Source organism: Rhinolophus sinicus, chromosome 4, assembly GCF_057876585.1.
Source record: "Rhinolophus sinicus isolate RSI-liver-muscle chromosome 4, RSI-T2T, whole genome shotgun sequence".
Classification (NCBI taxonomy): Eukaryota; Metazoa; Chordata; class Mammalia; order Chiroptera; family Rhinolophidae; genus Rhinolophus; species Rhinolophus sinicus.
The window spans coordinates 53,305,516-53,324,132 of record NC_142504.1 but is presented as its reverse complement, the minus strand read 5'-3'; the positions used below and the strand labels follow the sequence as shown (position 1 = coordinate 53,324,132).

At 41.5% G+C, this 18,617-nt stretch overlaps 1 protein-coding gene across 7 annotated transcripts in view; it reads right to left on the bottom strand.

Annotated features, from left to right (window-relative positions):
* Positions 1-1,927: 1,927 nt before the first annotated feature.
* The window catches only part of POU6F2 (POU class 6 homeobox 2), a 488,585-nt gene continuing 471,895 nt past the window's right edge, over positions 1,928-18,617 (bottom strand). For 5 of the 7 annotated variants that reach the window (XM_074340527.2, XM_074340525.2, XM_074340528.2 and 2 more), the window contains 2 exons: positions 9,952-10,120; positions 1,928-6,414 (listed from right to left, as the gene is read on the bottom strand). In XM_074340527.2, coding sequence (XP_074196628.1) covers positions 5,910-6,414; positions 9,952-10,120 — 674 coding nt within the window. In that variant the 3' untranslated portion in view covers positions 1,928-5,909. The remainder of the gene's footprint in view (positions 6,415-9,951; positions 10,121-18,617) is intronic. The other 2 variants (XM_074340526.2, XM_088797822.1) reach the window with 1 other exon arrangement.

The following is an 18,617-nucleotide window of genomic DNA, read 5'->3' as shown; positions in this document are numbered from 1 at the left end:
TTTTGGTTCTGAAATTGATTTTATTTGTGAAACATTATAGTACGAGAAACATGAGATGATTTTAATTTCTGGAGAAATATCACTGGTTTTTGCACAACGAACATGAGTTTCTTGAAGGCAAAGATTCATTTTGTTTATTTGAGTACTTATGTGGGGACAGAGCCAGAAGTGCAGTTTCCAGGCTCTCGGCCTCACGTGGAAAAGTGCTGGTTCAGGTAGTAAATGGCCATCAACTGTGATTGGATGGCCATCAGCTGTGGCTAGTTGGCTGTCAGCTATAACCAGTGAGCCATTGGACACCAATATAACTGCTGTGGCTACGCGAACAGAATATGGGGGCTAGCAAGAAGATGGTGGCTGAGCCTGCAAGCGGCGCAGTGAGGGTTGAGAATTGTGTGGCTCCTGCCTCCTGTGTCTCCAACCCAGCTGCCAGCGAGACTATAGTGGTATGACTCCCCTATTTATGGCTCCGTGGGTGTTCCTTTTTGGCCTCACCATATCTGCCGTTCTTACGTGGGGACACCCTACCTGACACCCTGCGTGACACCCTAGCACACAGAAGCTTCTGGCACATATGAAGTGCTTAGCATATATTTGTGGGATATGAAATTATTGAATTTAAATGATGGCTATTTTTTCAAAGAAGACATTTTAGAGTTTTCTAAGACAAACATACCAGGAGTGCCAAAAAAGTGTATACATATGACTTGTTATCTTTTGTTATTGGTATATGTTGAGTATTACAATTTTAGTACAGTTTTTTCCTTTCTTAAAATTTTTGCACCCTCTGTATTTCACAGTAATAGATAGTATCATAGGCAGGACCTTTCCCCAGAATATTTTGAGAGTATTTCAGATTGAAAGAAAGCTTGGAAATGACTTTGTTTTGTCTTTCTCCACCCATGAAGGCAGAAGCACCAGCACTTTTTTGCTGAAAGTCAGTCTGGGAGCTTCCTCGCCACTTTCCTTGCCCATTTATAATGTACAGGCACTCAGATTTTTGGTCCTGTTGCTTGCTCCAAAGCACTTCTTATCAATTATAACATCAAGTTGATATATGGATCTCCATGTAACATAAAAACTGTTTGCTAAAGATTACTAAAAGTATGGAGATTGTAACTGTAGTGTAAAAAAAAATTGTTTTGCTGGTATTTTTAGCAAAATGTTCCTATCTTCCTTTGGAATTAGTAAATTATACAGCAACATTAACTTAGCCCTCCTACCCACATTAAACTTCAAGCAGGAACACATTTTAAATCGTAGATTCTACATTTTCCAGAACATGCAATGACAGGCATTGCTTAAGAACAGCAAAACCTCTTTACCAGCAGAATTCTCTGCAACACCCAGCACACAGCTGCGCGTTCGCAGCAGACTGTGGTGGCTGTGGGTTTTGTCTGCCTACTCCGGTTTCTCATCTTCTGTCTTCTAGTTTTCATGGAGACAACGTCCTTCATCCCTGATGTCCTGAGGGGTTGTTTAATGCGGCCCCAAACCCCACCACAGACGGGTGGGTCTGTGATCCTGAGTGGCAGATTCAAGCACACCATCCCCAGCAGAGTGTTTAACTTAGAGACGGCGTGTGACTCAAGGTCTGGGATCTGTCTAGAAGGAAACGAAGCAGGACAGGCTGATGACATCCCTGGAACCGCTATATCCAGCTGTGCTCAAGCTCCACAATCAGACTTCCCAGTCAAGTCCAACAGCATGGTCTCTTTTTGTTTAATCAAGTTTCAGTTGGATTCCTGTTACTTGCAACCAAAGGAGGCCTAATTCATATAGTATTTCATTTAAAATAATCATGATATTAACCAGTCTGTCTCGAACGCCTTCCTTTTCTTAACATATAGGGTCGTGACATATGCTTATTTACATGCTTACAATTCAAATGCAATATCTGAGTTCAAAACACAGTTAGCCTAGAAGCTCATGTCAAACAATTCTTTATTTTTTATGGTACAAATTAAAAGTGACAGATTTGAAGCTGTTAAGAAATACACAAAGTGCAGCTTTACTGACCATACAGATATTGCTCTAGATTAAGTACAGTTTTGTCAGTTTTTTCTTAAACATTAAGCAACCTGTGCAGATAAATTAGCTTTGGTTTCAATGTCAGAGCAAGTAAGGAGCTTTTAAATATCCAGTTTGGCTTCTTGGTCACAAGTCCATCATGTCAACTTATCATCATGATGATTTTTCAAAACAACCCAGTCTGCGTTCCTGCTCTTGTTCCTACTGCCTGCTCCAGGCATGGAGAAGCAGCTCCTTCTTGGTATCTCATCAGTGACCCTGGTGACCAGTCTAGATCACAGCACGTAGGACAAAAAAAAAAAATCACTTTCTTAACAATAAATAAACAAATGTGCTTCACATAATCTCAAGTTGAAGACAAGCAAATCACACGACAAAAAAGCTCATTACAAAATGTTATCCAAACAGATTTTACAGTCAAACATTGAAATGAAAATCAATTTCCTTTTTCTCCATTTTTTTCTTAAGCTTGTTCATTAACTGGGTACAAGTAGAGTGCTGAGGTAAAACACTGATAAACAGTTTGTATTTCTTTCTTTTTTCTTAAAATACGAACAGTTTAGTATTGCGAGATTGTCAGCAACATTTAGCCATATCTATACAATGTGCATATACCTATAAATATTGAGCTTTGGTCCAGCATAGAGAAGATGAGCAAAGGCATTTTACAATTTCTTTTTGGTTATAGCTTGAGTTCTTTGATACACCTCTACTTGTTTTTTTATTTTTTTTTCTAGATCCTTTCGCTTTTTTGTTATCTCTTTTTTGTGGGGTGTGTGTGTATGTGTGTGTGTGTGCTTGTATGTGTATTATGTGATTACAACATAAAGACCGTGATTGCAAATCAAAATCTTGCAATGCAATTAAAACTCTCAACTATTCAAAATGTTTTTTGATTAAAAAAAAAAAAACCCCACAAACAAGTGTAAAATATAACATCAATCGTTTCTGTTTTTCATCAAACAATGAAGAAAATGAAGACAACAATAATTTAAAAACATGTAAGGAAAATATTGAAGCTTGAAATACAATCACATATGCCCGAGTGGCTTTTATTTTTTGTTACTGGCAACCGTAACCTTTAGCTCATAAAAACATAAAAGACACTTAAATGCTATTGGCATATGAGGTTGTTTACAAATGGAAATAAGAAATGTCATAATAAAATTAAGCAATAGGTGTGGTCCCGAAGACTTATGAGTTATACTGTGTAATTTATATTCCTAAGAATCTGTTTAGGCACCTTCTTATGCCTTGTAGCAAAAAATTTATCTGTAAAAAATTAATATAAGAAGCATTACAACACCTTATAAATAATTTATAAAACAATACAAAATTATAAAACTATAAAAAAAATCACTGCACATGAATGGTTTTACGACTGTGGGATAAATGTATTTCTTTTTCATTTCATTCTGGAAGACTCCTTTTTTATTTTATATCTTCACTGTCCTAGTTATACCCTCCCAATTATAGATCTCCGAACTGAGCAGGCCTTATGAAATTGCTGCTGGCATATGTTTAAACATTTAGCATCCATCATATGTTATCTTGTTAACTTCTCTTCTTTGGGAGCTTTTCTTGATGGAATTTGGAGCAGGTCCTAGGAGAACACAAAATCTGTTTAATCAATACATCTTTGGAATTCTGGGTTGTTGGTTTGTGTGCAGTTTTTGAGGTGGCCAAATGGGTACCATGATGTCATTGGCATTGAAGGCGAAGTTAGCTGTGGTCCAGTTAGCATCAGACTGGCAAAATGGAAAAACCTGTACAAGCGACTGGTTCCACTTCCAGGAGTTTTCTTTTAGAGTTTTCTTGCTGGTGATCCCTGATCACTGCATGAATCATCTGGGGGGAGAGGACAATTATACCACTGTGTTCACACAACCAGCAAAGGAGCCACCAGAAGAAGAGACTCAACCCTCATCGGGGAGGGAAGATGGCATTTCTAATCAGTTGGGCAACTTGAGGTGGAGTTTCTCTTTTTTCTTTCACAATTTACTTCTAGATAGTACATGAGCATGCTTATTAATTAATTATTCAGGAATATTTACATTTCAACAGCAGGCAAATGGATGGTTTTCTTTTGCCTGCTCCTTTGACTGAACACCTTTTGCCTATACCTGCGGAAAACACCAACCACAGGCTCCAAGTGCTCACTTGCACAGCCAGCCCCCCATCTCAGCTTTTCCTTCTGGCTTATTAGGTTATTTTGGCCCACAGATCTTTTGAGCAGCTTGTTTTGACAAATGAAACAATCCCTTAGATTTAGTAGTGAAGGCTATTCTGACGTGTTAGATAAGCCACTTCTATACTTTCCTTTGAGTGGAGGCACTTCATTGTTAAAACTTCTTTTCTCCTCAAGAACCCAGAGCCCAATTCGTTGTTTAAATTTGTCTGCCAACTTTCTGCTCCATTTATATATCCCAAGAACAATTGCTCTCCCCTGAAAAAAGTTTACCATTGCTATTGGAATGAAAGTAGTAGCAGAAAAAAACGGGAGACATGGTGGCCTTTCAAGATCCAGTCACTCTCTTTCTTTTTGGTCTGTTTTCTTTGTGTTATGTGTATATATATGGGTGTGTGCATGCCATGTGTGTATTTTGACTGAAATCTTGAGACATTTCTTTGGCTATCAGACTTCTCAGAGAAATTGCTTTGCACAGAAGCATAACATAGATGTAAGTATTGAACCAAATGTGCAGCTTATGTTTATATTACAAAATTAGTTTTGGTCAGCTCTCCATGTACGTGGCCAACAGACTGAGAAAAATCCAAGCTCTGGTGTGGACAGTGAGCACAATTACAGATTATGCCAGTGTTGACAGTTCACTGAGCAAAGCCCTAGTAATTTTGGAGTCTCTCTTGCATTTCACTGGGATCTGAGTGGAAAAGACACCATTCCCACTCTGGGGCCTTCCAGCAGACCCTGGAGGCTACACACGAGGGAGGTGGACAAAAGAGCAATGCAAGCTCCATTTTCTTTTCTCAAACCCACAAGTCATAGTGAGAAGAAAGCAATGAATGCTTTGGCACACGATCCAGGATGCCCTCCCCACCCCCTTCCAAAAAACAAAACAAAAAAACACACCCAAAATACCGAAGGAAATGAAAAAGGAACCCCGTCCACCCAAAATAAAAATTAATAGTGAGCCTCACGCAATGGCTTCAACAATGGCACCCACCCCATAGGTGGTGACAATAGATGGGAAACATGGGAGAAATCGGGCTTTCTAGTTTTTCGTTAAGTACAAATGTAAAAATTCTTAACATAACTTTACACGCAGAGAAGAGCAGACTGACGATCGCGTTTGCAATGCCATGTTTTTGACTTTGGTTAATAGGTTTCATAGTGAGTCAGCACTTAGAACCTGAAAGAATGCAGTCCCTCCTCCAGGTGGCAGGCTTGTATTCGCTTTGAACAGACAAAAGTTTTTGTTGTTGGTTTTTGTTGTTGTTGTTGTTTGTTTGTTTTTTTGGTTTAGTTGTTTTTCTTTTTCCTTGAAATGTATTCACATTTTCATAATACACAGAAAAAAGTATGTGGTTATTTGGTTCGCTTTAAGTCCTTTAAAAAACTGGCTTTGGGGAGATAGGTGGGGGAGGGCATAATCCTACCACACACCTGCAGTATGGTGTATTCCTTGTTTAAAAATTTTCCAAAAAAAATTTTTTTTTTCCTTTTGGAGAACCAATGGACATGTATAAACCATTGTGTCCACTTGGTAGTTTTCTTAGTCTTTTACTTACAAGGAGGATGACTGGGACTATTTTTTAAATGTTATTTTTAATTCATTAATCTTTCTGTTTTTGGTGGAGTCCCAGGGGTGGAGTTTAATTTCTGTGGACTTTGCTTCTGATTCTTGGTGGCCGTCCCTTTAGGAGTTTTCTTCCAGAGAGTCTGTTAAGGACTGCAGGGGGTGGGCCGAGGCTGGCTCGTGCTGTTTTAAGCGTTTAATTGTGTTCTTCAGGGCTTGCCTCTTATTGCAGAACCAAACTCTAACTACTTCCCGGTCATAGTTTAGCTTCTCGGCAATTTCGGTCATTTCCTGCCCCGAGGGGTGTGTGTTCTTCTCAAAGTGGGCATTGAGGATCTCAAGGGCCTGGGGCGTAAAGGAGGTGCGCCGCTTGCGCTTTTTGGACGGTTCACTCCCGATAAAGTCGGTCAGGTTCTGCATACCTGCTCGATGGCGGGCCTCAGCCTCAGCCATCCACCGCTCAAGCACCGGCTTGATCTTCTGGGCACTTTTAGGGGTGATGTCCAGCTTTTCAAACCTGGCAGGATACAAAAGGCCAGGGTTCAGTTTGGCTGTCAGACTGCTAGCTACAGTGTTCTCTTGGGCTTCCTGTGGTAGGAAAAAGTGGCTTCTCAGGATGGTGTGTCTGGGGGGAAAATTGAGAAAGAACAGTTTTACACTGAGTCCTCTGCCAGGGTGGGCTTCTGCCTGCCTGCCTGCCTGCCTGACTGACTGACTGGCAGAGCGAATTCACTCCAAATTAGCAGCCAGCTGCAAGGTAGCCGCCCGCTCAGGCCAGCACCCACCTCCCCATGCTTCATGCCAGTGCATGCAGCCAGCACACCCACACAGGTGCTGGGGAGCAGGTGGACACAGCACCACACACAGGCCATCACAATGGAAACAAAGCAACTTGCAGATCTTTTTCCTGTCAACGCTTGAGATCTAAGCTTTGATTTTAATCATACCAGCACTACTTCCCCAATCTTCAGAAACAATAAGGCAAAAATTAACACTCGGAAGCGACATCAAAGACAACAGCTGTCATGTTCTTTCATTTAAAATGATTCTTTTTATGTTTCATATTTGCTTTTCCTTAAATTCCCCCCCCCCCACACACACTGACTTTATTATAGAAATAGTACATCTGTTAAAATAGTTATGACAACTAGGACAAGTTTCTACGTGGCTCTCTTTTCATCTCTTTGTGTCTCATTTTTAACATCTCTCTGTCTCTGTCTTCTCTTTCTCTCACTCTGTCTCTCTCTTTCCCCCACCGCACCCTCTGGTAACAAACAATTTTCACCATATGTAAGTTAGCAACATGCTCCTTTTTCAGGTAAAACATGGCCCATTGCTAGTTTACTGTTGGACTCAAATAGCTGGACACATTGTAGTTACTATGAACACTCCTTCCTGATGTGCTAAGGCCACGTGTGCCTTCCAAACCCGGTCCAGTAATAATAGGGCATCAAGCTGTGTTTAATGTGTGACATCTGCAAATTGTACTTGAATGATATTATATTGCTGTAAATGAGGTCTTCCGTATATCAATTGCCTTCAGCAATTCTTTGCTACACTGACTTAAAAAAATATGAAGCATCTCGAATAAAATTATATAGAGTGTTGTAAGAGGTCATCCTGGTATCAAGTTCATACTCATTCTCAATGAAATACGAAAACGTACCAATTGCTTTCATTCATTTGTATCCAAATTCACAACCCTCCAGTATGACAACTTGGGATACACAGAATTCTCCTCTCTCTTTTAAAGTTTAGTGCTGTTGAAAAACAATCGTCTGACTGCAGAGTACGTCTTATTACAATAGTCTGTTTTCATAGAGCTAAAATGAACCTGCTTTAGTCAGTCAGAGTATGTTTTATAAAGATGCTTGCAAAAGGACACAAAAGAATAAGCTTCCTTTATGTGCCATAATCTTATTTTTGGCGCTGTATTTTAGATATCTTATGTTGTGATAAGCAGTGCAAATAGTATCAAATTTTAATGTGATTCCCATAGCATTCCCTTCCAAGCATAGTTCAAGGAGTTATTTGTTTAGTTTCAAAAAACCTAACTTCCAGTACCGGTCAAAGAGGGAAGAAGTACATTTTGCTTTCAATACAAAATGAATGAATCATTCAATGTTATTTAAGGAGGTTGACATGTGTGGCAAGCTTCCCCAAAACTCTCATTGTCGTGTTAATTACCACATACCACATCTTACCATTATTTACTATAAAAGCCCTAAAGCTTAAACTCTTACTAGCATGACAACAGGCTTTACAGCGCCCTGGCTGGGGACAAAGCTTATGGTGGGGATGCCCAGTGTATTGGTGCTGTTTTTCCCTTCTGTGTTTCTAATAAGAATGGGCTCATCAACGCAGTACCTGGGAATCTGCAGCTAAGAAGGGAGAACTGGCAGCTGGGTGTGCAGGCTCAAATGCACATTCCTCCCACCCTTTAAATGAACTTGAATTGTTCCATTGCCACATCTTAGTTTCTTTCAAGACTTTCTTTTTTTTTTTCTTGGTAGTTTGCTCCTAAAACTACCTCACTGAAACTCTAGAAGCTAGAGAAAGGCCAAAAAAGCAAGGCATCTGGCATATTCTATTATATAGTAAATTCCCAAGGTCTCTTTTCATTTCAGCCATAGCTCTTTTGGCTTCTGCTGGGGAAGACTATAGAAATCAACGTATTTGATTGGGAATGCCCAAGAAACACTACTGGTGTTAGTGAACACATTAGATAGCACTTAAACAAACAAAAAAAAAACCCAAAAAACCAAAACAAATCAGATTTTAGGACTAAAAATAAGACAAAGAAGACTTTATCAACAATAGCAAATTGTCAACAACTTAAAAACCTGTGGCTGCTTTTATCACAAGCCTGTCAAGATGAAAAAAAAATTAATGTTTCCCAACAGGGCGCAACAGTATTCATATCATTGATGTGGCTTGTTAGTGCTGATGTTTCTGTACATGTTGTTTGGAATAACATATACAAGCCTTGAAACAAATTTCCCAGCAGAAGTATCCTTGTATAGACTGAATAAAGGTTATTTTCTACAGGGAGGTATCTTATAAGAAAAAACAGTAGGGGAGGCCATAGAAGTGAGAGTCCTATGGCGCTTTTTGTATTTAACAACAATCAATGGGTTTTATGGAAAATCATTGAGCAAAATGTGAGCTGCAAGCTACTACCCCATACTGATGTTATTTATAACCTTAGTCTTAAACTGCAGGAAAAGTACACTTCCGTCCTTTGGGGAATACATTAAAAGTATAAAGAGCAGATAAAAAGACAGCATTTCATGGATCACCAAGAACAAAATCCACTTAAATGAGTTTAGAGTTGGTTTCTTGGCTTTTCCTGATGGCGGAGAACTCATAAGGCATTGCCCAAGAGGAAAAAGCTCTTACAGAATTGCCTTTGTTACCTCATGCATAAACAAGGGATTAGTGCAACACACACAGACATACATACACACATACACACACACACACACACACACACGCATGCATGCGCAGGGTCTCCTCACGGCTTGACCCAGATCAACTTGAACACAACCAAGGCCGATTCTGTCATTTATTTATTTATTTTTGGGGGTGCTAAGCAAGGTTAGGCCAGATTCCCACTACCCTTTTCTGAGCTATGTAAAGCAGCTACTTCGTTTTAAAAATGTGCTTTTAAAGTTGTGTTTGAGAAGGCAAGTTAAAAAATTCCTTTGAGATCACAAGATGGTTCATTTTCTTTTTAAGGTGTGTTTTCTTGGGAAACCCTGGTAGATACTCCTGGGCAGAAATAGTGGGAGTGTTAACGCCAATCGGGACTGGCAGCTTTACATTTGCTCAGGGCACCTTTCTGCAGGCAGGAGACAATGGCTCTCAGCTGCATAGGTTCGTGGGTCCAGGAGGAAAGCTGGGCCCAAGGCCATGTATTGCCAATAAGACTGCCTTGGAAGTTCTTCGTGAGTTGACAGGAATTATCAAGCCAGGACCTGCAAATCTGCTTTAGCATCTTCATTTCCATCAACACCACTAATTCCAACATATAGCCACCCCAGACTTAGTCCCAGCACGTTACCCCTCCAGTTTTGCCCACCCGAAGAAGAAAAGCTGAGCCGAAAGGACAAAGGAGGCCCAGGCCGGCCAGGAGAGGTGACAGCATGTGGGCGCGGGTTACCTGCAGATGGCTGACTGGCTGTACGCGGGGCCCTCTGTAGCACTGAGAGCCTGTCCCACCTGAGTCTGGGTCAGGCCAAGGGACAGGCGCCGGATTTTAAAAGCTTTGGCAAATTCTCGGATCTCCTCCAGATTAACCCCATCCACCTCACCCGCTGCCGTTTGAGGATCTGTGGAGATGGTTTTAAAAAATAGGATCAATACGTCAACACACATTCTTATGGTTTATAGGACAGTGGCTCTCTTAACAGCAGAGCAACGGGAAACCAACATTTCAGAATGTTCTCTTTGTCTCCCAGGTAGGCAACCACGCCCCCATCGTCAACTCATTACACCTCCACAAAGCATCCTTCGAGAGACATTTCTATCCCAGATAAAACCACAGGTGTCTCACACTGCCATTTCCACAACATGAGAGCATGTTCCTTAGGGCTTAACAAGTAGCCAGTGCAGGAAGGCACCTGCAATGGGAAAGGCAACTCCATTTTGCCCAGAAATATGTTCAAATACTGTGCAAAAATATTTCAATTTGAAATATCTTAACTGGAATTGTTAGTGGTAAAAATTCCCTTACAGAAAATAGGGTATTTTATGTTTTTTCTTCACCTGATCACCCAGGCTAACAGATGGTAATGTTGCCTAATTTCTTATGTTCACATGAACTCTTCAGAAGAGCGTGCTCATGAAGCTGTGAGAATAATATACACCCCCCCACCCCACAGCAGATTACTGACACAGATGCCTTTGTCCCTTGAAAGGGCGCATAATAAAAAATGCCTACTGCAGGAAGGCTCCTTTGGTGCCAGATAACTTGGTCAATTTAGGACTTATCTGGGGAAATGATACAACAGCTGGAGGATGAAACTCTCCCGCCCGGCGCCACTGATCCCTGGGTGGATGAAAGCACACAGCTAGCTGGAGACAGCATGGGGAGGGGACGGTAGACGGTTTCAGAGTGCTGCTGGGTTCTGCCTGGGGTGAAGCCACTCTCCCTGCAACTGACTCTACTGTTTTTCACTTCATTCCTTGGACTTCGGTGAAAAGTTTTTCTCTTCCTACTTTTGCACAGGAGCCCATCAATTTCAGTAAATATGAGTACTTGTCTAAGGACAGTGGTGGACAACACTACTCTTCTGGGCTCAGGGCTACCGACACGTTCGTTATCTTGAAAAAAATATTTGCATCCCAAGGGCCAGTTTTTCAAGGACGTTTAAATAAAAATGTTAAAATTTGGGGGGGTTTGGAGCTTCATGAATAGATTCTGTCACTACAGGGCCAATGGACTCAATAGAATTATCTTCACATTTTAAAAAATCCTGTAAGGTTTTTACATGTCATCAGTCATAATTTCATTATGGAAAGACTGAAAAGTGGTATAACCACTGCAATCAGTCTGTAAGTATTTCTTAAGTGACTCCTGGGAGCCCCAAGGAGTGGAGGGAGGGGGCATGAACAATAGAATAGGTGGTTCCTGCCTCTATGGAGTTTACAGTCTATAGGGGGTTGGGGCCTAATACTACAAAAAAGAAAAATTAGAGAAAAATACCCGGCACAGCATAAACGAGGACTGATGTTACGACACCCATACTGGAAATTACAGAGAAGGGCAAGGAGACAAGAGGGAGGATTCATCTGGTTCTTACCCACTGGGCAGCTTTCAGAGAATGGAGGGGCTATATCCCGGTTGGTGGGAACAGCATGTGGATGGCCACAGGTGCAGGCAGGAGCAAAGCCTGCAAGGGTTTGGGAGGGTGGAGTGGTGTACGGTGGAACAGGACTGGGGAATATCTCTGTGTAGGACACTGAGAACCTATATGCATGGGCTGGGGTAGAAAGCGACTACAAAACCGGTTTGGTTGTTAAGATGAATGAAAGCCCTGCTTTTTCTTCCAAACTTCCCCCCAGAAAGCCAGCAACACCTGGTTAGTGAAAAACTGTGGGTTATTCCTGATGAAGGCTGCCCTCTGGATCTTAAATCTCACCGTGACGTAGCCTGAAGCAGGGCGAAGGGTTTGCTGGGGCTTCTGGGAGGTCACATCCACACACACGGTGGCCTAGACCCCCTTCTCTCATTTTTTTCTTTAAACATTCCTAGAGCAGAAGTTGCAACTGAGCAGCTTGCATATAAAAACTCAGCTTTCCTAGTGTTTCCATGTTTTTTGAATTACTTGCCAACATTTAAACATTAGGACATTTCTGAAGAAAAATATAAATGTTTCATGTTCTTTCCAAATGTGGAAAGATTTGGCTGCACCCAGCCTGCGCGTGTACCTGCGAGTAGTCATCTGGAACTGCCTCTGGCTTCCCCTCAGCTCCTCGTCCTGGCGCATCTCCAGCCCTCTGCAGCCTGGCTGCTTTGCTGAGCCTGTTTGCAACCCTGCGTCTAGAGCATGCATTCCCGAGAGGTGAAATTGGTTCTGTATGGTGGGGAAGGTGGAAAAGCCTTAGATAGTACGTGGCTTTGTGGCTCCTTCACGCCAAACAGAACAGGTGTGCAGTATATCTGTGGTATTAACGTTTCACAGGGGCAGGAGGACAATTCAGATAAAAACGTTTAAAAAGACTCCTTGTGGGGTGGGGGTGGGAGGACGATAATAAAATAATGGTTGAGACACTGGTTTAGAACAAAGAAGGACACTTGGTACAAAATAGTACAGTGAAAGAGGGGCCTGGTTTCTCTCCAAGAGAGAGGGCAGTGTGGGCAGTGGAAGTTTAAAACCGCAGGTGAAAAAATGAAACCCAGAGGTTTTCCTTGTAACAATGTGGCTTTTAGGATGGTGGTTTTCTTAATCTGGCAGGTGTAAGAGTCACCGGGGCTCCAGGGATGTGCATTTTTAACAAGTACCTCAGGCAATTCTGCTGCAAGGGATCTCTGACCCCACAGACAGATGCCTTCTCTGTAACTCGGTCATGACTAAGTCTGGGCACGGCACCCTCTGCATGCCAGTCTTTTTTCTGCCCGTTTACCATTATTATTCAGCAGGTTCCACTACACAGAAAACTTGCTCTACTGCCTGTGTAAGACTGGTTGGCCAGAAGGGACTAACAAGGAGGCTCTCCTGGGCAGGTACCCTGTCCTTGCTCTTCCCCAGCCCCAGCCCCACATTACAGCGCAAGTGGCAAATGTCTGGATGCCAGTTGTCTGGGGTCAGGGGGCAGTGCAGTCTGGAGTTGGGGGAGATTTTTCTCTGCGATAAGCTAAGTAGCCCCTGTGGGAAGTAAAATTGTTGCCTTACATTAGACCCACCTCTAAATAAATGGGAATCAAGTGAGTTAACCAGCACATGAGGGGTGGCCTTTAATCTGGAAGGATTTTTCTCATCTACTCTAGTCCCACGGCCTGTGCTGCCACCTGAGTTAGCAGAGTGTGCTGGGCAGCTGTATGACTTGGGCTGCATTTTAGGCAAGTCCATTCTGCTTATTTCTTCCTCTTTCTCATCTGGCTTTATTGTTTGTCTCCTTCCTAGTTCCTTGAGACTAAAACTGTGTGTATGATCATGCAGGTTGTTTTTTGCCAGATCATGGACAATAACCAGAGATGAAAAGAAAGCTGTGGACTCAGCTCTGTGCACTGAGCAGGGCTGTTTTCAGACTTCAGTCTGAAGCTCAGAGAGGTGGGCGCCTGCCCCACTGAGCCCGGTGGCTTCCCTGAGGCCCCACACAGACTTTCATTACACCAGGAGGCTGAGTTCCTTCTGCCTCCTCTCACACATTTCCCACTCTTGTCTTTTTCCTAGTTCTACTTATAGAAGTGATAAGACAGGAATTCTTGTGAAATTTAAGCAAGTTGATAGTCTGTTGGACCAAGGCCCAGGAGGGGAAATCAGCATCTCTGTTTGTGTAATTTGTTGATTGCTGGAGGTGAGCTGACTGGTTTTTCTTAAAATAGTGTTCTTATCCATAACATCAGACGGCAAAATGCATTATTATGGATTTGCTCTGTGGGTCTTAAGATCACAAAAGACTCTCCATCCAAAGAAGGAGCCCACCATGGACAAATACTGGTTTTACCCTGCTTACCACCTGTGTGACTTGTCTTCACACATTGACAGAATTCATTAGAGGGTGTCTATAAGATGTTTTGAATTAATAAAAAAGCTGATGCTATCTTTTCTTTGTTTGATCCTGAAGTTTCTATCTTAAACTCCTGAGCTTTTTTCCCACTGTTGGAACAGTTCCCTTTCCTTAAGGAATACAGTAGTACCCCGGTTTTCAAACGTCTCCATTGACAAACATTTCAGTTTACGAATGCTATAAACCCAGAAGTAAATGCTTCGGTTTTAGAACATGCCTCTGAAGTTGAACATGTCCTGTAGCTTCTGCTGAGTGCAAGATTCTGAGGCCTAGCTGTCAGCTGTTTTTGAATGTTTCAGAACTCAAACAGTCTTCCGGAACGGATTATGTTTGAAAACCGAGGTACCACTCTGTATGCTTTTTTGGTTGACGAGGGGAAACAAGAAGTGAGTGTGGTAAATGAGAGCTCCCCTGGAATGTCACCTCAGCTCTCAGTCTAGCTCAGAAGTTGACATTCCACCCTGGATAGGTCAGCCTGACTTTCCGTCTCCATTCTCCTGGCTCTAGGGAGGTTGGGTTAATTTTAAGGATGAATCTGAGGGCACCTTGATGAGGGTCTCAGAGGGAGCCCTCAGATCCTGCTCCAGGTGGATCTAGCACCTGTCACCAGCTCTAGGGCAACCCAGGCTGTGGTTTTTCTGCACTGAGGAGGAAGTCGCACCTTTTACAGAAGTTTGCTGCAGAGTAAGTCGGCCCAATATGTTAAACACAGGGGCAGAAAGCAATAGTGGTGATTGCCAGGGTTTGCCCTGAATCTGATCCTTGCTAGAGGAGCCAGACGATCCCCCTGTGTGGGGACTAACCAGCCTGGAGATTGGGAATAAACTGGCATTTAAAGTTGGCAATGACTTGTAAGTATAGTGATGACTTTTCCCGAATCAACCTGGAATGCATGGGCTGAAAAGTAGAAAGATTTTAATAGGAGCTAAACGCAAATTGTGTTAAAACAAACCTGCTCTGCAGAGTCTAGTCATAGGGTCCCTGGTCCCATCCTGAACTGAGTACTCAAGACTGAACGAGACTGATGTTTTGTTGTGTTTGACTATTTAAATTTAGCTCCTTCCAAGTGTTAGCCTGGGTGTCAGTATAAGGGGTTGCTAAGTGGGTTGCGGACTAGTCACATCTTTCAGCATCACCCTTCTACAGCCTCTGCCTCTGGGATTGTTATAGGAGAAACATGCCTCTTTCAAGCATGAATTAACTACCTTATGTAAACATCCATCTGCTTTTTAGTGCTAGTCTCACAGCAAATAACGGGCACATTTACCAAATAGTTCTGAGCCCAAAGAAACCATTTGGAAGTGTGCAGTGTGATTTAGGAGAACAGCTTACTTGTGATATGGTGACTTCACTGGGTTTTGGAAAATGGTGTGAACTGTGATCATGTGAGTCAGGGTTCCACTGTGCCATAAGCTATCGCCATGCATCTTTATGTTCGTTTTATAGTTTTGGTTTTCCTGGTAGCAACTATCAGTTCTTTGCTGACTAAGAATGAAGTTCATAGGCCACGGCTTTGAGAAAAACCAAACCAAACCCAGCAAAGAATAAAAAAATCCCAAATTACCTATTTTTAAACAGTACTGTGTAAATCTTGAGCCAATTTGGGACATATGTCATTTGTTTGACTCTTTCATTTCAAAAGCATTGCTTTTAGAAACTACATTTACCTCTGATGACTGTGGAGAAAGGTTTAACACATGGCAAGCTGTGTAGGTGCTACGAACCTTACTATGCAGATGTTTTAATGTGTGTGCATATTTGGTAATTCTGAACCCAGATGTGGTGTTCTTTGCACATGAAAATGCTGTTATTATTGCCAACACATTAACTCTGCCTCCTTTTGCCTGGAATGGGGAGATTTTTGGATCATCCACCCACTCCATTTCATCTGAAACAGTGGTAGGTTGCCCAGTGCTAACCGGAGAGTCTTTGACCATGACGAGGGAGGGTTCATTGACCAAGGTTTTCACCACAGGTTCAAATCCAGTTGGACCTGGTTAAAACTGTGACCTTGGCCTATTGGATGGATTTGTTGCTCCATTAACCATCCAACTCAATTCAAGGATTAGCTATTATAGCAATCCTTCGGTTCTGTCTCAACTTCTAAAACCGAGATAACCATCTATTATATAGTTATTGTCCCCGTACATATGTTGATCATAGCATTTGTTTTGTTTTATTCCTTGTGTTTCTTTGTAACCAGTTCATGACCTCACCCAGGGCAGAGCCAACATCTTGCTTATTTTTGCTTTCTTAATTTCTATCCCTGTGCCTGGTATACACATGGTACTCAATAAATTGTTTTCATTTCTATGTTGACAGACTCTGACCCTTCTTTTTCCCTGTAATTTAATCTGCATAACAACATCTGAAGTATGGGGTTAAGTCTCCCCACATTAGCGTATCTACAGATTTAGTGAAGTTTAATCTCGGACAAAAATGATTTTAATTGAATATTTTATGCTTGAATGTATAGTTAATAATATGCAAGATGTCTAGTTTTTCTCTTCATATTGACTTAGAGAAAAGCCTATGCTTTAATTGTAAGGCACGGGCCCAGGCTTTAAAAAATTACTCGAAGTCTATTCAGGTAATTTGATATATTTTGTCACTTAAATTTCACTGGATAAAATTTGTATGTAAGCACCTAGTCCTTTATGGCTGCTGTGGTGTACAGAGTGTGTATGACCCACTGAGTCAGACTTCTTTGGATATCATCCTGGCTTTGTCACCCATTAGATTTGTCATACAGGGGTCATAGTCTCTCAGCTAAGACTGAATCTGGTTCCTCTGACTTACAATGGTCACGATGAGTGGTACTTTTCAGGATCTATTGATGCCAGCCTCAATATCTGAAAATAAGGATTCATAATAGTGTACTGTGAGTATTAAAATGAATAAAATATTGAAAATGCTTTGAAAACTCCACAAATGAAGGCTCAGGTGGAGGTTTGTTGGGGGTAATCAGCATCAGAAAATACTCCATGTACTTTTCAGTCTGTAGTTGGGTTTTGAGACAGATGGAAATTAACTAAACAACATGCTCAAAATCTGTGTTAACTCTAAGTTCTGCAAAGGGTTTGTGTAAAGTCTGATGCCCTCTCTCCTCAGTTCTTTATACTTTATATCAAGGATATGTAATCTGGTTCACTCATTCTGTAACTAGAACTTAGTTGCCCCATTGGCCACTGTGCAATTGAAGTTCCATCTGGCCCATTAAGTAGCTCTGTTACTGATTTCTAAGAAAGGAAAAATCCTTCCCTGCCCAGCTTGAGACACCTGACCAGAGAGAACCCAGTCTTGTCATCCTTCTGTTTGTCCGTCCATGTAGTCATTTCTCCCTTTAACCATCCAACATGTATTGAGTGCTTACCTTTTGTAAAATACTGTATTTGTGGGGGTGGTTGTACTTTTATTTCATACTTAACTTATTCTCCATAAAATGTTTGATCGCATTTCCTTTTCTTTCAGGACCAAAGCTTAACAGCCTATCCTAAATGTATGACCTTGATGTTATTTAGAAATAGAATATTTTATAGAAACTTATGCAGAATATTGAATTGGAACAAAGTTTGAATTTTTTCCCACAACAAACCTATGAGGAGTTCTTTTACTGGGAAACATCTGGCTATAATAAAATTAATTTATCCATGATTTTATTTAAGTAAGACTAGAGTTTCTGACCCAAATGAGAGAAGTTGTTTACCTAAACAACCTAAAAGAACAGGTCAATGGCAAACTCCATATATATCCTGAAACTCTGTTTCCTGTCAACCCATCTTAAGATCAAGAGCATCTAGTCTAATCGACTGAAGTACTTGGGTATTTTAATATCCTACCACAATCCCTCATTTTCTCATGCATTCCACAATTATCTTTCCTGCCTGAATTAGCCATGTAATTGAATATATGTATATCTATAAAGAAATATGTGTAGAGATATACATATACATAACACACATATACACTAAACAACATGTGTATGCATACGGGGTGTGATCAAACAATATGGTGAACGTTAAAATTAAAAAAAAAAAAGTTACAGTAAAAGACACATTACCACTAATCTCCCTCATAATGTTCCCCCTCACTTCGAATATACTTGTTCCATCATTCTTGCCACTTTCTGAAGCAGTTCTGGAAGTCCTCTTTCATGAGTGTCTTTAGTTGCGCTGTCATGGCTGCCTTGATGTCCTGAATCATTTTGACTTTGGGGAAGAGCCAGAAGTCGCATTGTGCCAGAGCTGGTGAATAAGGTGGATGAGGACACACCGCAATGTTTTTATTTGACAGCAATTGCCGTATACCAGAAGCGATATGTGACACGGAGCGTTGTCATGATGGAGGATGATTTACTCACACTTTAAAACACCCCTTCTCTCAACCATAGCTCACACCCAAATGACTGCACCAAATAAGTTGAAACTTGTCACACACTGTTACTAAGGTTTGATGCAGAGCTGCCTGTATTGAAGGTCCCTGCCTTTCCGTTGGATGGCCCTTGGCAGCAGCATTCATCATATTTTGTGATCACAACAGAAAGGCTGTGTCACACATTGATTCTGGTATGGCAATTTCTGTCAAATAAAAACA